The 25,184-nt window shown below is 38.7% G+C and overlaps 1 protein-coding gene across 7 annotated transcripts in view; it reads left to right on the forward strand.

Moving 5' to 3' along the window:
* ACYP2 (acylphosphatase 2) overlaps positions 1–25,184 on the forward strand; it is a 254,520-nt gene that overhangs the window by 39,689 nt on the left and 189,647 nt on the right. For 3 of the 7 annotated variants that reach the window (XM_038551266.1, XM_038551263.1, XM_038551262.1), the window contains exons 2-3: positions 23,092–23,402; positions 25,041–25,179. Coding sequence is in view for 1 of the 7 variants with exons in the window: in XM_038551269.1 (XP_038407197.1) it covers positions 23,339–23,402 (64 nt within the window). In the remaining 6 variants the exon portion in view is untranslated. Of the gene's footprint in view, positions 1–15,889; positions 15,995–23,091; positions 23,403–25,040; positions 25,180–25,184 lie in introns of those variants that run through there. The other 4 variants (XM_038551267.1, XM_038551265.1, XM_038551269.1 and 1 more) reach the window with 2 other exon arrangements.

Consider the following 25,184-nt stretch of genomic DNA (forward strand, 5'->3'; position numbering starts at 1 on the left):
TAATACAGATGCATCAGAGTCGATATTAATTTCCTTTTGCTGCTATAATGAATTGTCACAAGCTAGTGGCTTAAAATGTTGCAAATTTATTCTATTATAGTCCTGGAGGTCAGGAATCCACAGTGAGTCTTACTGAGCTAGAATCAAGGTGTCAGCAATGTTGTATTTCTCCTGGAGACTTTGGAGGAAATGCATTTCCTTGCCCTTTACAGCTTCTAGAAGTCCTTCACCGATTACTAAATCATTCACTTAAAAGGTCACCTTCTATGTTGGGGTGGGGGGGGATGGTGGTGCACCTGACTGGCTCAAAGTGTATGATTCTTGATCTTGGGGGTGTGAGTTTGAGCCCCGCATTTGATGTAGAGATTACTTTAAAAATAAAACCTTAAAAAAAAGGACTTAGGCAAAAGCATGTGAAGTAATGCTGTTTCTATGTAATATTTTTTTATGTAGAAAAAAAGTCTCTTGGAAAATATTTAAATAGACATTAGGGTTGTTTCATTTTAAAAATAAGCACTGATAATATTCTGACATTGTAACAATAAATAAAGCCTACTTTGAGTTAATTAATGATAAATTGTATGGTAAAATTGAAATCAGGGATTTGCCTTTTAAACAAATGAATTATAATGTAACACTTTTAAGCAAAATGGTTACCAGTGATCATTTTCAGCAGATAAGATGTCAGAAATACTAATTATTATAAGGAACCTGAAGATTCTTTCAAGAATCTTAGGGTGACTTAAAGTTAGCAGATTCTTTTCATCAAGTGCATTAAGCCGATTGGAGTAAACATTTCCTGAGAGTGTAAAAATCTCTAAAACTTTCTCTTAAGCAACTTAATATTCAGTGTTACCAACACCATCCCTTACATAATAAAGAAATTAAAGTGTAAAGTAGGAAAAGCAAGCTAGATTTATTGAGATGACTCTGGATCATCACTACCTTGGTCCTAACGGGAAATTGACCCATTCCATCCTCTGTGCTACCAATGCAACACTCTGTACTTTTTTTTTTTTCGTTTAAGATTTATTATTTATTTTAGAGAGAGAGAGCAGGGGAGGAGCAGAGAGACAGAGGGAGAGAATCCTCAAGCAGACTCCCAACTGAGCATGGAGCCAAGGGGGTGCTAATTGCAGGGCTCAATCTCAGCCCTCTGAGATCAAGAGTTGGATGCTTAACCAACTGAACCATCCAGGCCCTGCACACTCTGTACTTTTTGAAGATGTCTACTCTATTATACACAGGCTTCTTGATAGTAGGGATATACGTATATGTATACATAAATTTAGTTTACTTTAAATACTATATGTTAAATACTAAGTACTTTAAATACTATAGTACTATATCAGGCATTATTCCAAACATTGCATAAATATTGGTTATTTTATTCCCATGAGACGTGAGGACTCCATGAGATAGTACTCCCATTTTATAATGAAGAACCCAAAGTACAGTGTTAAGTAATTTAGCTTTATTCATCTCTCTTTTGCTGGCTCCCAAAGCTGATGTTTTGCATAGGGTAGGCATTCATTCATTCATTCATTCATTCAATAAATATTCAATACTCCGTATATCTCAGCTATTCTTCTAGGTGCTAGGATACAGCAATCAATGAAATTGACATAAACCCTTCCCTAATTGAACTCATATTCTGTTTGGTAGATATAAGCCAAAAAAAAAAAGATAAATAAAATTAACCTATGTTCTTGTAGATGGCAATATATGGCAGAAAAAAAAATAAATCAGGGAAGGTAATGAGGAGGTAACTTGGAGTTGCAATTTTATTTTATTTTATTTCTAGCTTGTAAACAATGGAAATTTATTTCTCACAGTTCTCGAGGCAGGAAGTCTAAGATCAGGAGCTAGCAGATTCAGTGAGGCGGCTGGTGAGGACCGACTTCCTGGTTCATAGCTAGGGCCCCCCTGTGTCCTCACATGGAGGAAAAGTTGAGAGTTGTGATTTTATTTATTTATTTATTTATTTATTTATTTATTTATTTATTTATTATTTTGTTAAGATTTTATTTTTAAGTAATGTCTACACCCAGCATGGGGCTTACACTCACAATCTGAGATCAAGAGTCTCATGCTCTACTAACTGAGCCAGCCAGACACCCTAGGAGTTGTAATTTTAGATGGTATATTAGTCATCGTTCTCCAGAGAGACAGAAACAATAGACTTTATAATTATATATATAATCATTTATTATAAGGAATTGACTCACATGATTATGGAGGCAGAGAATTTCCAAGATCTGTAGTCAGCAAGCTAGAGACCCAGGAGAGCCAGTAGTGTAGTTCTCTTCTGAGTCTGAATACTTGCGAAGGAGAGCTAATGACATAAGTTCCAGTAAGTTCCAGTCCAAGGGTAGAAGACTAATTCCACAATCAGGCAGGCAAAGTTCCCTCTTACTCCAGCCTTTTTGTTCTGTTCAGGTCTTCAATTAATAGGATGGGGCTCTTCCACATTCAGGAGGGCAATCTGCTTTATTCAGTCTACTGATTCAGGTATTTATCTCATCCAGCAACATCCTCACAAGCTACATCCAGAATAACATTTGACCAAATGCCTGGGCACTGAATGGTCTAGTCAAGTTGATACTTAAAAAATGAACAAATGTGGATGGGCAAACAGGGAAGGGCTCACTGAGAAGGTAACATCTGAGGGAGGGAGGAAGGTGAGTGAATCATGTCTGAAGGAAGAACATCCCAGGAACAGTGAACACAAAGGTCCAGGGATGCCTGGGAAGGTCAAAAGAGCAGCAAAAGGTGGGGAGAGTGCTGCTAGAGTGGGACAGGAAAGGAGGAAAAAGCAATGGATGAAGTTGGAGAGGAAATGCGCAGGGAACAGTGGTAGCAGTGATAGTAGTGGAAGTAGTAAGAAATGGTCACATTCTAGACATATGTTGAAGGTTAAGCTGACAGATTCGATTTGAAGCAGGAGAGAAAGTGAAGCATCAAGGATAACCTCAAGGTTTTGGACTGAACAAGTGGGGAAGAGTAGAAGAGAAACAGAGTTTGATGGTTGAGGTGGCAGCTAGAGGAGATCAGGAGTTCAGTTTTGGACTTGTTAAATTTGATGTCTATTAGTCATTCTAGTGGAGATATTGAGGCAGCTGGATATGTGAATCTGGAGTTCTGGGGAGAAATGCAGGCTGAACACAGTGTATAATAAATGGTATTTAAAGCCATGAGACTGGATGAGACCAAATAAGTAAGTAAAGATAGAAAAGAGAAGAGGTCCAAGCACAGAATCTTGGAATACTCCAAGTTTTGGAGATTAGAAAGATGAAGAGAACCTAGCAAAGAATACTGAGAAGGAACAGCCAGAGAGGTAAGAGGAAGACCAGTTAAGTCTGCTTCCAAAAGCCAAGTGGAAAGTGGTTCAAGGAGGAGAGAGTGATCATATTCTGCTAATCAAGTGAGATGAAGACTGAGACTTGGCCATTGGATGTAGCCACAGGACAGTCAAGGTGACCTTGATAAGAGCAATTTAACTGAAGTAGATTGGATAAATATCTGATTGGATTGGGTTTAAGAGAGAACTTGGAGGGGGGCGCTTGGGGGGCTCAGTCAGTTAAGGGTCCAACTCTTGGTTTTGGCTCAGGTCAGGATCTCAGGATCTTGAGATTGAGACTGCATTGGGCTCTGTGCTCAGTGTGGAGTCTGCTTGGGATTCTCTCCTTCTTCTCCTTCCTACTCTGTCCCTACCCCTGCTCATGTTCTATAAATTAACTAACTAACTAACTAACTAACTAACTAAATAAATAAATAAATAAAATCTTTTTTAAAAAGAGAGAATGAGAAGGAAGATATTGGAGATAGTGAATATAGACAACCTGTAGAAAGAAAGAAATGGGGGTAGTAATTGGAGGAGGAAGTGAAGTTAAGAGAGTGTACTTCAAAGGTAGAAATAATGTCCATAGACTGATGGAAAAGATCCAGTAAAAAAGAAAAAATTGAGAAGATAATTATTGAAGTGATGACCTTGAATAGGTGAGAGTAACCTACTCTACAAGTGGAGAAAGTGGCCTTTTCTAGGGACACAAGGTGTTCATCTCTAGCCACGAGAAAGAAACCCATGGATGCAAGTGGTGGGTGTTTGTGGGGGCTCTCTTCTGATTCATTCTATTTCCTTAGTGAAATCAGAAGCAAGGCCATCAACAGGGAATTAAAATAGGTGGTGAGTGGGTATTTGAGGTTTGTAGAAGAGAGAAGGTATAAAATATCCCCAGGAAGAGAAGGAGAATACAGGGACCAGGAAAACAGTATGATTGCTGGTAGCATTAGGGCCTACTTGCTGTTTACGATTGTAATTTAATGTGGGATCTCAGCATGGTTTGGTCCTCTGCCAGCCACATTTAGCATGTATAGTAGTTGCTATGTGGAACACTGCTTTTAACAAGGGTCATTGTTTAATCAAGTGAGTATCTCAAAGTGTGGCAGGGATCAAGGTGCTAAGGACGCATGCAATGTAATATAAGTGAATTTAAGCTAAGTAAGGAATCAAATGAATGCATACAGGAATGAATGAACTGTTTTCCCATTTGGAGTAAGCTTTTTTCTCTTCCATCCATTGATTTAACACACTTGATTCTTAATGGCCCACATAAGAATTGTACAATCCCAAAATCAGGCTTGGGGTTAAGCTAGTAAACTTGTTCTTAGATAAGAAAAATTGAAGAGGGGCAAATGTTATGTCATAGGTTACAGTGAAGAGGGATTTTGCTATTTAAGTTTTCCATTAGATTGTTTAGAACACATCTGCTATTCAAATATTAGCTTATTCTGGCAGCAAAAGCCTGACCTCTGGTAAATGCTGGAGAGTGACTCACAGAAGCTTCCACGAACATAGAACTTTTTTCTTTTTGGCCAGAACTCAGCATCCTTATAAGTGCCTGATAAATACTTGGATTTATCCTAATTAGGACTGTGTATCAAGAGGCATGATAGCGCAGGGACTCTTATTTCTGTTGGGTCCCTGTTTGGTTCAATTGTGTCTTCAGCAGACAGGAAGAGAGGCAAATATTAGTACCTGTCTTTAGCCAGGGAAAAAATGTTACAGCACAGTTGCCTTTAATATAAGCTCAGGGTCAGAGAGGGCCAAGAAACAAAGTACAAGGCCAAGCAGCCTATTTTAGCGACCTACCACATTGGCACACCCATCATTTTTCATCTCCCTAAATTTTAAATATGGCACAAAATAAGCATTCTTTGTCCTTCATTCTACATACATAGCATGGCCTCTCCCTGACCAAATCCTTGTTACTCTTTTGTGGTCAGGCACCTTGGTGAATATGGAGTGTGTGTGCACTATATTAAAACTAGTGGCCTAAAAATAGTTGTGTACAAGTAGAAGATGTGTGTTTGTTGAGTTCAGGCTTGCCAAGCCCCAGAACTCTCAGCCTGGGAGTGTGGCAAGTATATCCTGTTCCTGTTACCTGGAAATCCTAACCAAAGGAGAATCTGAAGGAATTCAATGCACAGGCATTCCTTTTTTTTTTTTTAATTTTTATTTATTTATTCATGAGAGAGACAGAGAGGCAGAGACACAGGCAGAGCGAGAAGCAGGCTCTATGCAGGGAACCCTATGTGGGACTCGATCCCTGGTCTCCAGGATCACGCCCTGGACTGAAGGCAGCGCTAAACTGCTGAGCCACTCGGGCTGCCCAATACACAGGCATTCCTATTCAGACCAGCAATTCTTTACAGGGGCAGTACCACCATTTGGAGGTGTTCTGGGAATTGTGGGTACATTTCTGGTTATCACAGTGATTGAAGGCATGCTAACCGGTATGTGGTGGCTGGGAGCCAGGATTGACAAATGTGTGTAAACAGTTCCATAGAACAAAGAAATGGTCTTGCCTATCTTTCACATATCCTTCAGGGCATTGATGTGGGTAAAAACCTACTTATAGTATATTTGAACATAGACCCTAACTCTAATTTTATTTCTTCTCTATATTGCACATAGAGCATTATCTTAATTTAAGAAAAGATTTTTCTGTGTGTTGGTAAGTTATATATGAATTTAATTTCAGGACACTGAAGGAGATGTTTCACTGTAAAAAGGAGTAGCTCTTTTATGACTGAGAGCTACTGTTCTAGATATTTGATTGTGCCTTATCTTTTTTCCATGGCAAATTCACAAATTATCCATAATCTCATCCAACTTCAGGCATGAAAGTTAGGGAGGCATCAATCTCAGGAGTCTACATTTAAATCCTAAAGTATGAAGAGTTTCAGCGGAGGGCTGGCTGTGTTTCCACCTACCGTACCCCATATTAGGAAGAAATTAAAGATGGTAACAGCCAGCACTTGTGGAAAAGAAAATCACAGTAAGAGTATATGAGGATGGGAGAGTCTGGGGCTAGGCATCAAATTAAGTGGAATCCGCCATGGGCGGAGATCATGCGTACTCTGTCTTCTAACCTTCCACCCCCAAAATCTCCCCATCCCAGATAAACACACACAACCTACTCCTGCTCCTGGAAATGTAAAGTGCATGTCCCAATTACCCCATACACACTGTGAACAGACTTCCTTTTTTCTCAGGATGTGTGCTGGGCGGTAGAAGGTTTACACTAAAACATGCCCTCCACCTAGCTCTAGACATTCCACTTGAATGAAGGTGCTAAGTGAAAGGTTTGGAAAGATCTTCAAAAGAAGATTCAGAGAGGCAAAGTGTTCATTAATCAGGACCCTACAATTATGAGGATATGAGGCCTTTTCCCATCATTAGGTTGAAGCAGCTGCAAATAATCACAACAGGAAGGAGTAGTGCATGACACCACAATGTTATATGCTTAAAATTGCAGTGGTAAATGGCAAAGTGATTTTTTAAAGAGAGAAACAGACTAAAAAGAAGCTCTTAGGGACCAACCAAGAAGAAGGCTTGACAGTCAAAACATAAAAATTATGGGATACTTTCTGCTATTGAGCATAATATAAAATCTCAGCAAGTAAAAAGATGGACTGAGAAATAAATGTTTGTCTCCAGACTCAATGTGTATGTCTCATAAATCCACACAAGACCTCTTACAGTGGAGTTGTGGTTTGGACCAAATATTTGCTGAATTAGACTGAGGTATGGAAATGAAAGACACAATGGAGGGAAGTGATATCGTTAAGAGGAGGGCCAGCTTTTGGGGGCCTGGGTGGCTCAGTCAGTCAAGCATCTCCCTTCAATTCAGGTTGTTATCCTGGATCCTGGGATTGAGTCCTGTATCGGGTTCCCTGCCCAGGGGAGAGTCTGCTTCTCCCTCTGCACCCCGTCCCTCCACTCACGCTCTCTTTCTATCAAATAAATAAAATCTTAATATATATATATATATATATATATATATATATATATATATATATATATAAAGAGAAGAGCCAGCTTCATGGTTATGTAACCTGTGCTTAAAAGGGCCCCACATTTGGTTTAATGCTCTGTTGTCAGCATTTTGAGATTATTAATAATTTTTTAACAAGGGCCCCCACATTTTCATTTTACACTGCCCTTAAAATTATGTAGCCAGGCCTGGTGAAGAGAGAGAAGATCTGAGTCTGAGAGACCTGGGTTCAAATCCCAGATCTACCACTGGCTAGCTGTATGATCCTGGGCAATTTATTCAACCTCTCTTAATCTGTAAAATAGGAATCACAATGGTACCTATCTCCTAGATAGGTAGAAGACTAGCAGAAGACTAAAGACAGGCTGAAAGAAACAATACGTTGTGAAGACAAAAAACCAATATAGCAGTGTTCAGTAGATAGTGTTATCAATGACAAAGATCTGGATGACATTGCAAAGGCATCAAGGCACCAAACAGTGCTGGAGTAGAATTGTTTTCTAAATTCATTTTTACTAACATATTTCTGCTCTGGGTGTGTGTATTGATGTCACCATCCCTGTGGCAAGACAGGCCAAGATAATTTTCTTAATTGCAGGCTTCACTGACACATTTTGTGCCAGAACCGAAGGAGAGTAGGTGTTATTTCAGATCTGTGAATCATCACACACACTCATGCATCACATATTTCTTATAGATTTAAAGAGTTGAACTCTAACCAAGATAATGGAGACATTATTTTAGAATGTAGAAATATGCCCATATAAAGGCAGGTTGCTATTGAAACTACTTCCTTCGCTGCGTGGGCCTGCCAAGTCATTTTATTTGCCATATAGTATTTAATATAATGTTCTCAGCCAAAGAAGATGCAAATAAAAAAAATCATTAGACCCATTTTGCTAGGACTACATATTAATTATCACTTTGTCATGAGTAAATTGATTGTATTGTATTAGAATACAGTTTGGGCTCCATGAGTAGTAAAGCTGAGTGGAAGGATTTTCTTCCATTTGACTAAATACCCTCTATTAATTCCTTACTTATTACTATAATTAAAAGTAGTCTTTGGCAGTACATGTCCTTTTAAAACTATTTCTGAAGTTGAGAGAAAATTTTTAAAGTGTGAAATGGATTTTTTAAAGAAGGTTTTAATGTATTAAATATGCCATGACTATTCCACTTAGTGGAAATACCTCAGGCTACTATACTGTGATAAGGAACTTTCCTCCAAAGAGGTGAGTCATAGTTCTGGAAGAAAACGCTTTAATTGCTAGGGAGACAAAATTGCTCATGTAGAGATGTAGAAAGTGGATTCTTTCTCCTAACCAAGGCTAATTCTACAATTGCATGTGAAGGTAAAATTACTCTCCCACCTCTTTCTATACATTTTAACCTGGGCTTTACTCTATCACTAAGTATAATCTGACAAATGCAGCATTATGGGTTTAGAGATAACTCTCTCTAATTTTATATCTAACTTAAAAAAAACTTTTTTTGATGTAGTGGAACCTATATAAGATAAAATTTACCATCACAGCCATTTTTTAAAAATGTATTTGTTTATTTATTTATTTAAGTAATCTCTATACCCAGCATGGGGCTCAAACTCATGACCCCAAGATCAAGAGTCACATGCTCTACTGAGTGAGCCAGCCAAAATCTCCCCATTGTAACCATTTTTTAAAAAGATTTATTTTTTAAGGAGGTTTGAGGGCAGAGGGGGAGAGAGAATCTTAAGTAGACTCCAAGCTGAGCACAGAGCCTGAAGCAGAGCTCAATCTCACAACCCTGAGACCATGACCTGAGCGAAATCAAGAGTGAGATGCTTAACTGACTGTGCCACCCACCAGAGCCTTTTTAAGTGTACAATTTTGGTGGCATTAAGTACATTCACACATACTGCATTTTTTTAGAGGGCCTCAATGCCTAAATATGGAGAATTGTCTTTATAATTAGTTTTTACACTTACAAAAGGAAGCGACAGACTGCCTCTGACATTGCTAGGGAGTGCACCTTTGCAGCTTATAGAGAGTACATCACACCAGGCAAGAGTGGGTGCACCTCAGGACTCAGCAAGAAGCAAGAGGGGACAGGAGAGAGGTTTCCTGAGATTATAGAGGTGTCAGCCAGTCTCTGTAGCAGGATAGGTTAGAAATGATGAACTTAGTGCTGTCCCTGGTCCTTGGGAAATCTTCCCAGCAAACTGTATGATTGCCTCACCTCCATAGATATTTGCCTTTACACATCATTCCTTTATTCCACGCAGTTGTGTCCTTTCCCTTTGTTGGCTTTCTATCCACACATAAACTAAGTGTCTTTCATTTTAACAAAACAGAGAAACCAAACCAACCAACCAACCAACCAACAAATCCTCTCTTGTCAAAATCCTCCCTTGTTAGCTCCACATTCTTCTTATTTTTTTTAATGTGTTTTTTTTTTCCCTTTCAAAGCTATATAAGCCAATATGGACATGGTTTAAAGTGTCAAATTATCTTCCAAGGCATTTGACAACAAACAACAATCCTTACCTCTCTACTGCTTTTTACTTCCCAGAAACAGCCACTTTCTACTCTTATGATGATAAATGTACTTTTAAGATTCACCTCCACATCTCAGAATCACACTCATGTTAAATTTTACTAGCTTTGGCTTTTAGGAGCTCTTTCAGACTGGCTCATGTGTCCCTTTTGTTGACTGAGCACTCCCTTACTTTCTGGCGCTATACTTACTTTTCTCCAAGCTCAGCTTGTATTTTATCTGCCCAGGCCCTAGAATCAGCCATCTCTCCAAGGAGCTCTGGTTCTTTCTACTGGAGAAGAGTTTTTAGAAACCAAGATCTGGGAACAGGGGTGCTTATTGCTGTTGGTGGGGAGGGGAGACACTGCTTTTAGACTTTCTCAGTAGACAGAGCTAGGAAATGTATACATGTATTCCTATGTATATACACATATCTATAACAATCTATTTCCCCATCTATGTATTCATTGTATATTAAATTAAACATGAACTCATACTAATATCCTCAACTTTAACTTGGTATCACAGGATTTATTCTAGGCTGTCCTTTTGTCTATTTGTAACCATTTCCTTTAACTGTGAGGAAGCTGGCCCCTAGTATCTATTTTTTAAAATAAATTTTCCAGCATAGACTAACTTAGACATGAAGTACTTTCAGAATCTTAACCTGTATCTGTGTAAGAGATCAATTTTCAGACTATAGTGTTTGTATATAATTCTTTTTATCTTTAGCTTTGTAGTTTCCAGTCAAGATACCATTTTCCAAAAGTATTTTAGATCAGCTCCTTACCCCTTTCAGAAAGGTTATGTCATGCATTTGTAATACAGTTAGATTCATTTCTCACAGTCTGCACTTCTAGGACCTTCTAACATCCTGGTTGATTTTTTTTTAATTTGCATACATAAAAGTTCATCCTTTGTAATATACAGTTCTACGTGTTTTTAAAATAGTTATTTATTTATTTATTTATTTATTTAATTTATTTGCTAGAGAGAGAGAGAGAGCACAATCAATGCGAGCAGCAGAAGGAGGAGAAGCAGGCTCCCTGCTAAACCAGAAGTTGGACATGGGGCTCAATCCGAGGACCTGGGATCATGACCTGAGCAGAAGGCAGGTGTTCAACCAACTGAGCCACCTAGGAGCCCAAGTTCTACATGTTTTGAAAAATGGAGTTATGTATATAACACCCCAGGACAGTTTAGAACAATACTGTCACTCTAAAAATTGCCTAATCTCTGATTCAACTTTTGATTGCGCTGTCAAATTCCTTTAAAGAGCTGTTGTGCAATACTGTATCCCCCACCAGGGGGCTCCACTGGTTTACACTAATGAGGCAGTGGAGCTATTTCTAAATATCCCATTGAAAATGGCTGGAAGGATGTGTTGGATGAGAGTTACTGGGAAGTTGATGGAAGCAGGTGGCACATGGGGACAAAATAAATTCTAGGGGACACCAGAGAGAGCAATTACCCGTGGAGGTCTGATTGTATGGAGGTTTTCAGCCAAAGAACGTGCTGGTTATCAATTTATTGCTTGTTGGTTCCCTTCATGGGCTAATGTGTTACAATGGGTCTGGGCCCTTTAAATAGTTTTCCTGTGGCAGCTGGCACGATGTTTTATCGGTAGAGGGCGCTGGAGAGAGACATTGAAGGAGACCCGGCTTTTCCTTCTTGCTTCTGATGGCTCTTAGGCTTGGTGGGAGCATGCTTGCATTTTCACTGCTCTGCCCAGGGCTAAGTGCCTGTAGCATGTAGCTTTTGCTCTGTGTTTTCTTGAGCTCCTCTCTTAAACAGCAGCAGTGTGGCTGGGAGCCCCAGACGGCACAGCCTTTACCCCAGGCCCTGATGTTCTGCATGGACACGGTGGGGCCCTCTCAGGCCTGGCTGTCTAGCGAGCTGGATGTTCAGCCTTTGTCTTATTCAGTGGCCCAAGGCTGCTCTGGTCCCAGCACCATGCAGAGGCACACTAAGTTCTTAAAGAAGGAAGCCTCTGTGGGTCCCAGTCCCAGCAGTGCCCACACAGCAGCCTCTCTCTGTGCACACTTCCTCCACCCCCTATTAGCTTGACCTCACCTGTGTCTCATGACTATCCTGACACGGGCACCATGCATTCCAGGCCTCATATGTGCACTGGCCTGCTCTCTGCCCCCACCCCTCTCTCTCTCTACCTATTTCCCTCTGCAGGCCCAGACTGCCCACCAGCTCTAGCTGGTCTGTGTCCAGAGGGTTGTTTCTGCTTTCCTGGCAACTCTGTGCCATCTCTGGCCTAGGCAAATTCTCTGCCATCAAGTGGGCTGTGTTCACACCTTCTTCAATGAACTTTGAAGTTTGACCTCCTCCAAGTTTCTTTTTTTTGTTCTTTCCCTTAGTTCTTCATTACCCCTTGGAACTCTCCTTCCATCTTTATAGTTACTCTCCTATCATTGCTCAATAATTCTTTATATTAAGCTTCGCCTGCTTAAATTATTCTATGGTTCTTGCTCTTGATTTGACTGTGACTAATTAAAATCTATTCTCACTTGGAGAGGGCACAGGTATTCTTGGCCTGTTGTTCAATCTCATTTCAAGAAAGAGAAGAAAGCGATTTCCCGTCAGGAAACTTGATAATACTGGCCCAGGCTCTCTGGGTAGAGCATCCAGTTGGTAGAGAAATCCCAACTGTACTCAGTCCCCAGGCCCTAGGTCCTGGCTTGTAGCTTAAAGTAGAGTTCTTCTGAGAAAGGGAGTTTCCTGCATGATGAAGGGACAATGCTGAGTACATGTCATAACCCGAGCTGTTGAAGATTCAAAATGTATGTCAGACATCTGCCTATGGTGGAATAAGAGGAGGTATTCTGGGAACAATAGTACTTAGATGTAAAATACAGATTCTTTTCATTGAACTTGACACTTAAAAATGGCATAATAACCGTATAGTTACTAAGTTAGGTATGTTTTAATTTAAAAAAATGGGAGAATTCTTCCTATGCTTCTTTTTGATTCCTGCCAATAATACATTTCTAATTTTTCTTTAAAAATTTATTTATTTGTTTTATTTTTTAAAAAAAGATTTTATTTATTTATTCATGAGAGACACAGAGAAAGAGGCAGAGACACAAGCAGAGAGAGTAGGACTCGATCCCAGGACCCCGGGATCACAACCTGAGCCAAAGGCAGGTGCTCACTCACTGAGTCACAAAGGCATCTGTAAAAAAAATATATATATTTTAAAGAATTTTAAGTAGGCTCCACATGGAGCTCAAACTCATGACCCTGAGATTAAGAGTCACATACTTTACTGACCAAGTCAGCCAGGCACCCCATCTAAATTTATCTTTTAAAGAAAATTTCTGGGGGCATCTGGGTGGCTCAGTTGGTTAAGCGGTTGCCTTTGGCTCAAGTTGTGATCCCAGTGTCCTGGGATCGAGACCCATATCAAGCTCCTTATGGAGCAGGAAACCTGCTTCTCCCTGCCTGCCTCCTTCTCTCTCTCTCTCTCTCTCTCTCTCTCCGTTTCTCATGAATAAATAAATGAAATCTAAAAAAAAAAAAAAAGAAAAAGAAAAAGAAAAAAGAAAAGAAAATTTCCTGGGTCTGAAAAGGAAGTTTGAAGTTTTTATAAGATTTTGCTGACAGACTGATCTTACTTTAGATTTCTTGAATGTTCTGTTTCTCTTATTCTGTATAGTTTCTGGTTTTTACCTGGTTGTGGTTTGAACAGTCTTGTTGACCTAGCAGTATTGTTTGTTAGCCATGGTCTAATTAAAGAGTGAAGCTGAGATCGTCCAATGTTCTTTATTTTTTTCAAATTTTTATTTAAATACTAGTTAGTTAGCATACAGTTCAATATTGGCTTCAGGAGTAGAATTTAGCAGTTCATCACTTACGTATAACACCCAGTGCTCATCACAAGTGCCGTCCTTAATGCCCATCACTCACCCACCTCCCTCCATCAACCCTTAGTTTGCTCACTATCATTAAGAATCTCTTATGGTTTCTCTCTCATTTTCCCCCTCCCATATGTTCCTCTGTTTTGTTTCTTAAATACCACATATGGGTGAAATCATTTGGTATTTGTCTTTCTCTGACTGACTTATTTCCCTTAGCATAAATACTCTAGATCCATCCTGTTATTGCAAATGGCAAGATTTCATTCTTTTTGATGGCTGAAAAATATTTCCTTGTGTATACATATATCACATCTTCTTTATCTATTCTCAGTTGATGGACATTTGGGCTCTTTCCATAGTTTGGCTATTGCTCATAATGCTGCTATAAACATCAGGGTGCATGTACAACCTCAAATCTTATTTTTCTATCCTTTGGGTCAATACCTAGTAGTACAATTACTGGATTGTAAGATAGTTCTATGCTTAACTTTTTGAGGAACCTCCATATATTTTCCAGAGTGGCTGTACTAGCTTGCATTCCTACCAACAGTGCAAGAGGGTTCCCCTTTCTGCACACCCTTGCCACATCCTTGCCAACACCCGTTGTTTCTTGTGTTGTTGATTTTAGCCATTCTGACTGGTGTGAGGTGATATCTCATTCTTTCCCTGATGATGAGTGATGCTGAGCATCTTTCATGTGTCTATTAGCCATCTGGTTATCTTTTTTGGAAAAATGTCTGTTCATGTCTTTTGTCTATTTCTGGATTGGATTTTGTTTGTTTGTTTTTGGGTGTTGAGTTTGATAAGTTCTTTATAGATCTTTGACATTAGCCCTTTATCTGATGTGTCATTTGCAAATATCTTCTCGCATTCCATAGGCTCCCTTTTAGTTTTGTTGATTGTTTCCTTTGCTGTGCAGAAGCTTTTTGTTTTGATGAAGTCCCAGTAGTTGATTTTTGCTTTTGTTTCCCTTGACTCCAATCACATTTCTAATAAGAAGCTGCTATGGCCAAGGTCAAAGAGGTTGCTGCCTGTGTTCTCCTCCAGGATCTTGATGGTTCCCAGTCTCACATTTAGGTCTTTCACCCATTTTGAATTTATTTTTGTGTATAGTGTAAGGAAATGGTCCAATTTTGTTCTTCAGCATGTAGCTGTCCAGTTTTCCCAATACCATTTGTTGAAGAGACTGTCTTTTTTCCATTGGATATTCTTTCCTGCTTTGTCAAACCTTCAATGTTCCTAAAGACCTCCTTGGCTAACTTGACGACATCTTATAAATCTCCGATGATTGTATCAGGTAGCAGTCTTGCTTGTAAAACAAGGCGTCTAACCGAGATGAGATGATTGCTCACGACCACACACCTAAGGAAGGAAGGAACAAAAATCTCATCTGAATATGGGAGACTTGTTTAAAGGACCGGGATCCCTGGGTGGCACAGCGGTTTGGCACCTGCCTTTGGCCCAGGGCGTGATCCTGGAGACCCGGTATCGAATCCCACATTGGGGTCCCGGTGCATGGAGCCTGCTTCTCCCTCTGCCTGTGTCTCTGCCTCTCTCTCTCTCTCTCTCTCTCTCTCTGTGACTATCATAAATAAATAAAAATTAAAAATTAAAAAAAAATAAAGGACTTGGCATCTTTCCCATTGTTTTTCTATTTTGTCCTCATAGTACTCGAGTGAGGTAGGAATTACTTTGGAGATAAGAAAGCCAAGCTAAATAAATTGGTAAGATTTGTCCAAGAAATTGTTAGTGTTCGCACTTATCTGGAAGCTGTATTCTAACTCTCTGGCTGGTATTCTTTACTTAAATATTTACTAACTTTAGCTTTTCCTCAGTATAGGAAAGAGCTGGATATGCAATAACTCATTTTTCTTGAATGGGATAATTTCTTTTTTTCTAAATCATCTGTCAGGAATAGTAAAAATTAAGTATTATTTATAATAATAATGATGACAATAAAGATAAAGCAGTAATACTTGCATACTCACCCACCATTGTTTATAAAGAATTCTGATCTATATTATCCAGTTTCTTTTTTTTAAAAGATTTTATTTATTTATTTGACACAGAGAGAGAGCCCAAGCAGGGGGAGCGGCAGTCTGAGGGAGAGGGAGAAGCAGACTCCCTGAGGAGGAGAGATACTGACACGGAGCCCAAATCCAGGACTCAGGACCATGACCTGAGTGGAAGGCAGATGTTTAATGGACTGAGCCACCCAGGGGCCCCATATATATAATCCAATTTCAATACCTCAAAAATATTTGCTGGGTAGGTAGAAAAAGTACTTTTTTATTTTATAAAGGAAAATTAGAGGCTCAGAGTGGTTAATTGACTTTCTCAAGGATATATAGTTCGTGTTCTGGTAGAGGTTGAATCTGAACTTCAGATCTGACTCCTATTCTCCTAGTCATACTTTCCTCCATATATTATATAATAGCCAAAGACGTGTTAAGCATATCTGTTGTTCAGCAAATTATATGCAGCCAGAGGCGTAGTCTGGTTGAGAGAACAGAGCTTCTAAGTGTTCCAGGCATGAGTCTAATTCTGAAGTCAAATAGAAAAAGAGTGGGCACAAACTAAAATTAAATGATTCTATAACATGTCTTGTGATAAACACACAGACTTATAATATGGATATAGTACCCTCAGATATAGTACCCCCACATGTAAAATGTAGATATTATTATTTCTCTCATTTTATATACATAGAAACAGAAGCTCAGAGAAGTAAATAATCTAAATTCAGATCCCTCTGATTCCAAAATGTGTGCTTTTTTTGGATTAATGTAACTGACTTCAAGAGAGATATTCATCTGGGAAGTTTCTTCAGGGAACAGGGAGAAAGAGCTGGCCCTCTTCCACCAGCTTGACTATAGAATGAGGCCCTTCTTTGAAAAGGATTAGTATATTATTAGAGAGTGGAAACAGGGAAGCCACTGGTAGAACTAGTCTTCTGTTGATCTGAGAGGCAACAGAGGGGACATCACCACTCATGGCCTCGTAGCATGGGCAATGCTTCTGACTTCTTTGTCCGTGGGCAATGATACAATGGGGGAAAACAAAATAAAGCAAAAAGCATACATTCTTTCCAAAGGTTTGTCAACATCAATAGACAAATTAAGTTAGATCATATCCATTAGCACGAGCACCTGGTCATTGAGTGTAGCAGAAGCATAATTGGCTATACTAACTAAATACATTTCTGTTTCTCTTTGAAAAAAATTGCCGAGAGTATGAAGTTGAATTATAGGTGGTTAAATGAGCATAGAATGGGACCTTGTATTCTTTGGTTGAGTGGTGTCTTTCCCCATGTTTATAATGGGGATATTATATATTTCAATGACACATTCTAGATTTTCTGGGACAGTTTCTGATTTCAAGTTACTTATTGTTTTTTCCCTAAAAGCATTTCTGCTTATCTGGGTCTAGATTTTTTTTATTCAGAAGGTAGTAATATATTGCATGCTGTTCCCCCAAGGCATTTTAGTTGCTGTCCTTTACCTTTACTTTCAGTTTTCTGCTATATCATCTGTGGATTCCTGCATTAAGGATACAAGGGAACAGGGACACCTGAGTGGCTCAGTTGGTTAAGTGTTGACTCTTGATTTCAGCTCAGGTCATGATCTCAGGGTCCTGGGATCAGACCCCTGAATGAGGCTACCCGCACAACAGAGAGTCTGCTTGTGGATTCTCCTTCTCCCTCTGCTGGCTTGCTCGCTCTCTCTCTCTCTCTCTCAAGTAAATAAATAAATAAATAAATAAATAAATAAATAAATAAATATAAGAGAACAGTGTATGACAAGTAATTTACCAAAAACTTCCTTAAGATTAAATAAAAATTAATTCAAATTAAATGGAAATTGGAGCTATTATCCCAAAAAATCTGGCAACTAGCTTTCTAGTGAGTTCTCCCTCTCCCCCACGTATATGAGTACTGGGGGAGGATATATGAATTTTGGCTTGAACTATGATATACACCATCTAGGTTTATTAATCTCATGAGATAACTATGCAATCTGCCCCTGAGGGTTTCCTGGTGATGAAATTTTTCTTACTGTTTTCACATTTTGCTTTGCACCTATACATTTCTCTCTCTCTCACTTTCTCTCTCTCTCTCTCTTTTCCGAGATAGAAATCCATAAGTACCAAAGTTTATTTTTTAAAAAGATTTTATTTATTTATTTGACAGAGAGAGAGTGTGAGAGAGCATAAGCTGGGGGAGTGGCAGAAGGAGAGGGAGAAGTAGACTCCCTAGGAATCCTGACTCGGGACTTGATCCCAAGACCCCAGAACCATGACCTGAGCTGAAGGCAGACAACCATGGGAGCCACCCAGGCACCCCAGTACTAGAGTTTATTTTTAACCAAGTCATGGATGTGAGTTGAAGAATCATGGACAGAGAGGGTCACCTGTGTTAGTTCTGATCTCTAGTCATGGGATCCAAGCCCATGAGGGGTTTTGTGATCAGTACAGGGTCTGTTTGAGTTTCTTTCTCCCTCTACCCCTCACCCCCCCACACACACTCTTTTCCTCTCTCCCACTGAAATAAATAAATAATCTTTTTAAAAAATCATGTATGGAGAACATTTTGTTTGCTCCTTGAGTGCTTAAAATCAGTAATTAGCTGAAGTGAATCTTCACATAAATACTGCATTTTTAAAAATTTTATTTATTTATTCATGAGAGACACAGAGACAGGCAGAGACACAGGCAGAAGAGAAGCAGGCTCCCTGCAGGGAGCCTGATGTGGGACTTGATTCTAGGACCCTAGGATCATGACCTGAACGAAGGCAGACACTCAACCAATGAGCCACCCAAGCATCCCTAAATACTGAATTTTAATGAATATGTCCTCTTTACAGTTCCTCAGAGGCTTTGGTCTGTAAAGTTATCCTCAGTATGGCTGAACCTATCACTTAGAAATAGTTTGAGGAGAAAACACCCATGTATAGACATGAATATTTGTTTAAAGATTTTATTTATTTGAGAGAGAGAGCGAGCACACATGAGCCAGGGAAGAGGCAGAGGAAGAAGCAGACTCCTTGCTGAGTGGGGAGCCCCATGTGGGGTTTAAACCCAGGACCCTGAGATCATGACCTGAGCTGAAGGCAAACACCCAACTGACTGAGCCACCCAGATCACCTAGAAATTAATATTTTTTTTAAAAAAGAAATGAGGGATCCCTGGGTGGCGCAGTGGTTTAGCGCCTGCCTTTGGCCCAGGGCGCGATCCTAGAGACCCGGGATCGAATCCCACGTCGGGCTCCCGGTGCATGGAGCCTGCTTCTCCCTCTGCCTGTGTCTCTGCCTGTATCTATCTCTCTCTCTCTCACTGTGACTATCATAAATAAAATAAAATAAAAAAAAAAAAAGAAAAAAAATAAAAAAGAAATGAATATTGAGACTATGTTTGATTAATTCAATTCTGAGATAGTTGTTTACTGTTACATAGTAACACTGACAGACTTTGTTCTATTAGGAAGGTACATTTTATTATGCTAAAAGTGTATTTACTCTAGATTATTAATAGGTTCTGAATTCATAAACTTCTTTACTGTAATGTATATGTATTTGTTGTTTGCAAAAATATATACGATACTCTTGTTTATAAAATACATTGACACTTTATAAGGTGAAATGTAGGAATTACTCACATAAACTAGGAACTGGAGCAGAGAAGGCCCTGAATGATAAAATGGAGTCAAAGTCTTAGAGGGGATTGAGGGAGAGCCAGGGAGGCTTTTCATTTGGTTATCAAATGCCAAACAGAGGTGTAGTCATAAATATGGAGAATAAATGAACCTTCAGAAAACAAATATTTTAAAATATTTCATGCTTTGGGATATTCTCTAATTGCACAGGAGAAATAGGAGAGAACATTTTTCCCATTGTGAGTAATTCTTTAGAAATTCAAATACTGGTCTTTGAGGGAGACAAGGCATATGGAACCATGAGCTTTTTCTAAATTCAGCAAATGTTCAATCTCTGAAGAGAATTTGAACTAAACAGAGTGTTGGCATTAGTGCACAAGCTAAAACATGAATAATCTGTGGATTTATTCTCATTGATTCTTTTCTTTAGAAGGAGTAAAGTATAAGTTTTTTTTTTAAGGATTTTTTTTAGGGGTGCCTGGGTGGCTCGATCAGTTAAGTGTCCAACTCTTGATTTTGGCTCAGGTTATGGTCTTGGGGTCTTGAGATGAGCCCCCATGTTGACATCTGTGCTGAGCTTGGAGCCTGCTTGGGATTCTTTCTGCCTCTCCCCTACTCTTGCTCCCTCCTCCCCTAAAAGAAAAAAATAAAGATTTTATTTTCTTAGATTTTATTTTTAAGAAATCTCTATACCCAACATGGTATTCTGATTCACAACCCTGAGATCAAGAGTTGCATGCTTCACAGACTGAGTCAGTCAGGTGCCTGCAGTATAAATTTTTTATTTATTTTTAATTTTTTAAATTTATCTTTTTATTTTTTTTAAGATTTTATTTATTTGTTCATGAGAGACAGAGAGAAAGAAACAGAGAGGAAGAGACATAGGCAGAGAGAGAAGCAGACTCCATGCAGATCGATGTGGGACTCCATCCTGAGACTCCAGGATCATACCCTGGGCTGAAGGCAGGCGCTTAACCACTAAGTCACCCAGGGATCCCAGTATAAATTTTTTTTTTTTCCAGTATAAATTTTTTAAAACTAAGATTAGACAAAATATTAAATAATACTACAAAGCTTATATTAAAAAAAAAAAAAAAAAAAAAAAAGCTGTGTCTTCTCCCTCCCACAGCTGAGGCTTTTAACTTTTTGGCAGTTTTCCTGATTAAATTATGCCTATAGCTAGCTGTACTGCTATTTCTTGGTTTATAAATTTTAGGCTTTATCTATTAACTTCATACACACATATACTTCCTTTTCCTTCCCTTCTCCCCCACCCCATCCTCTTAATGTAAGCTAATCTAATTTCTAGCTAATTCAGTATTTAGTATTTACATTATTATGTAAGCATTAGTCATTGGTAAGCCAAGTAACTGTGTTTGATTACTTTTCTTTCACTGTACAACCTTTTGTTTTCTTTAGAATTAAGAATTACCTAGTTTTTCATCCTATCAATTTTCTGTCAATCCAATCAAATGTATTGTTGGTTTTTCAGATGCTTATCAATACAACATTCAACATTTCAGATAGTCTATTGATTATCTCTGTCCTCCTGCTCCTATCTGGACTGGGTAATGCCTAGTCATCTCAGGACTGACAATCTTTACTAGTTTTGTGTGACATTCCCTGTTTCCTAGCTTCTGTATTTTCTTCCTTCGGTCGGGGACCTCATTTTGCTGGGACTCATCCTTCAGTAGATTCCGGACAAAGAGCGCACGGGGATCTTTGCATATTTACCCTCATAGGTGCTTGTTATGTAAGGATACAAATAAAATTCTAGGATGAAAATAGCTTCCCTTAGAACTGAAGAGGCATTGTCTCATTGTTTTCTGAACTCCATTGCTCTCAAGAAGCTTCATGACTATTCTGATTCCTGTGATTACGCCTTCCTGCAACTCTCTAGAAATTTTAAGTTTGTTCTTAGTATCTTGAAATTTTATTATGTGATTTGGGGTTAAGTCTTTTTTTATTCATTGGGCTGGGCATTTAGTGGACTTTTTTGATCTGAAGTTGCATGGCTAAAATATCATGTTTTTCAACCCTGGGATATTTACTTGTTTGATTTATTTGATAATTTCTTCCTATCAGTTTATACTCTCATTTTTCTCTTTCCAGAAATCCTATTTATTAGATGTTGGACATTCTGAAATGATCCTTTAAGCATCTTATTCTCCTCCTATTGTCCATCTTTTTTTTCCTTTTGATTTTACTTTCTAGATTTCCTTGGCTTTTGTCTTCTAATACATTTATTGGATAATTTTATTTCAAGATCATATTTTTAATTTTGATTAATTTCCATTTAATTTTAATTTTATTTTTCTTGTTCTGATTATTCTTTTCTTAAAACAACCACCCTTCTCTTGTTTCATGAATATAATACCTTCTTTTACCTCTCCGATGATATCAGTTACAATTTTTAATAAAGATTTGTTCCTCATGTTATCTTTTTCTCTGTGATTTGTTGTTGATGCTGGAAGTTTTCCTCAAATATCTTGTAGTCATTGGTTATCTACTTATATTTTAATAATCTAACAATTTTCTTCAGAGATAAATAGTGTATACTAATTTATTTGTCCAAATATATTTTATACTTATTAGACAGATTTTATTAAATCTCTATTTGCCCACATTTAATAATGAGGTGTGAAATGCTTCTTTTTATGCACAAGAAATACTCATGCTTCTATGTCCTTGACCTTTCTGAATGTCTACAGGGTAAATTGCCTGCTTCTTGGTATCCACCTCCTTGGATATTTAGGGCTTAGCTTCTTTTGCTCAGCAATGTCTGTTACCATTCTTCCATCTGTTTCCTAGCTTTCAAAAATGTGTTGTTTTTCCTTCTGCTGATGTTCATTTCCTATTTGCCCTTCAGGTTTGTACCATTTTTTTTTTTGTTGTTAGGATTCCCCTCCTTCCCAAAAGGAGACAAATACATCTAGTTTATCTGCCATATTTAACTAAAAGCTCCTTACTTGTTTTTGATTTTGGCAATCTGACTCATAGATATGAAGATGTCTTCAATGTCTCTGAAATATTAAATTAATAAAAAATATGTCGGTTTTGACTGCCAGCATTATTTTCTTTCTTCCTCTGGTGAACACTTGGTTCATTATTTTGAGCAAACTGCCCTTTCTCTAATCCAGGGATTTTGGTGGGGCTGCCAGTCACAGGACCTCCGCCCCTGACCACAGGAATGGGCATGTGATCTAATTTGGAAAACTGGCTTTACTCTCCTGGGAATATGACTCCTGAGCAGAGACAAATAGAGACCAAGAGTACACATGGTGCTGAGTTTTCTTATTGGTGACCACTAGAGAGACGGCTTATGATTGGACTAGCCTGGGTCCTTTGTCAGACTCAATGAAACCAACTTTGCTACAGCAGGAAAGGGATTTAATGGGAGCATATTGGTGGTTCATGAAATTTATGACATGATTTTAGAATCAGATTCAGAGAATAATCAGTTACCAGTGTATTAGTCTCCCACTGTTGCTGTAACAAATTACTATAAATGTAGTGGCTTAAGGCAACACACATTTATTTTATTATAGTCCTGGATGTCCAAAGTTTAAAATCAAGATCTGTTCCTTCTTGAGTCTTCAGGGAAGAATCTGTTTTCTTAACTCTTTTCAGCTACTAGAAGCTGCCCCTTCCTTGTTGACACATTTTCTCTCTCTCTCTCTCTCTCTCTCTCTGATCTCCTGCCTTCTTTTTATAGACTCTTGTGATTCCAGATAGTCTTGGAAAATCTCCCCATCTCAAGATCCTTAATTTGATTACATCCTCAAAGTTTCTTCTACCATCTCAAGTAATGTATTCACAGGAGCCAGGGATTACAACATAGATCTCCGAGGAGCCATTTTTCAGCCCACCACATCAAGGAGAGCTAAACAACTGTGAACACAGCTGGATTACACTGCAGCATGCAGCATGGTCATAAACTCTAGCTACTGCCAACACTGAATATGCATAAACAATGCCATCAGCTGAGACGCCAGAGGTGCCTTGATTCCTCCTCCCCACAAGCAGGTACTGATTATTACTTTGTCATCTGATATCTGTTCTCTTCTCTTCTTTAGTAATAGAATTTTCGGACTGATATTTAAGACTAAATGCTGATGACATGATCATTGATTATCAACGCATACTTCCTAAAACATTTGCCAGATTTTGAACATCCTTAATAGAATCCATTCAGAATAAATGGTCATATGACCAGTCAGAATAAACACTTTCCCAGACTTCCTGCAGGTAGGCATAGCCATATGACAAAGTTTTGGGCAATGAGTTATAAGTGGAATTGTCTTGTGGAAGCTTCTGAGAAACTTCCTAAGGAGATTGTTGGGATGTGCCTGGTTCTTTATCCCGTCTTATGTTCTGCTTTCATCTTGGACCATGAGGACCAGGGCCACATCTGAAGAATGGTAGAGAGTGAGTAAAACAAGCCTGGCTTCCAGAGGACTTCATGAAGTAGACTGCTATGCCAACTCTGAATGTCTCACCTTCAGGCTCAGTTTGTGTGAGAGAGAATTAAAATTCTATTTTAATGAAGTCACTGCTTTCTATCATGTTTAATGGAACTTAATCCTAAGTGATACACTGAGGCTTTCTTGTTCAGCCCCTTCTTCAATTGTATGAGCTGTTCCAGTATCCTTCTCATAAGCTTTAGCTTTTTTTTTTTTTTTTTTTGAATTAGAAGGATATTGTTTCTGGGCCTGCTGGAAAGAATTGTACCAGCCAAAGGAAGGTTTAGAATGTCACATACTGATAACATCACAGTGATTCTATCATAGTCAGAAAACTGATTACTGAAGCCTCCAGCCTAATAGTTGTCAACAGAGGAGACACTATATGCCCTTGGGACTTTTAAAAAATTTGTTGACCCATTTTGGCTTGTTAAAATGATTGGAGGATGTGCTGGTATCTTGTGGCCTGGAGCCAGAGATGTTCTGCAATGTACAAGACAAACTCACACATTAAAAAATTGTTCTTTGCATTGAATGAGACTTTTGAATGCCCCACAGGACTTTCATGTATGTATAAAACTTAATTTATCTGTGCTAGAACCCAACTCTATTTTATTTTTTTAAAGATTTTATTTATTTATCCATGAGAGACACAGAGAGAGAGGCAGAGACACAGGGAGGAGGAGGAACAGGCTCCATGCAGGGAGCCTGATGTGGGACTCGATCCCAGGACCCTGGGAACACGCCCGGACCTGAAGGAAGACGTTCAACCACTGAGCCACCCAGGCATCCTGAACCCAACTCTATTTTATATGAAGCCATATGTAGTTTTCACGTATTTCTCAAGATCATTGAATTTCCTAGGAATGTACCTGCTGTGTAAGCTGAGAGAAAATTGCACACTGTTTGCTGGGGAATGCAAGAGGTATTCTTGCATTCAATTTTAAAATGCATGTCCCTGACAACAGCACTGCTCATGGTGTTTGAGTCTCCAGTACCACATGGTATGCATTTGTGGTTGTTACATTCAGAGTGATTCTACCCATAGATGTAAGCTCTTAGTGTCTAAGAGTTTACATTCTGAGCTATAGATCACTTTATTGTAAGTGTATTTTATTTATTCTTTATTTTATAGTTGGATCATTATACTGGTTTAAAAAATGTTTCATGTAAATTATATTATCTATGAATTCCATTTCAGGAAAGCAGAGGAGGCATTACAAAATGTGTTTGTTATAAAAAGGGGGCATTGGGCCTGATAGAGCCCTGGCCAGTAAAAACAAGATGATGTACTAGTGAAAGTACCATCTGAGGGAAGCGGAGTCTGTTTCCCACAGCTGGTAGG

The sequence above is a fragment of the Canis lupus genome, chromosome 10 (assembly GCF_011100685.1).
Source record: "Canis lupus familiaris isolate Mischka breed German Shepherd chromosome 10, alternate assembly UU_Cfam_GSD_1.0, whole genome shotgun sequence".
NCBI classification, from domain to species: domain Eukaryota; kingdom Metazoa; phylum Chordata; class Mammalia; order Carnivora; family Canidae; genus Canis; species Canis lupus.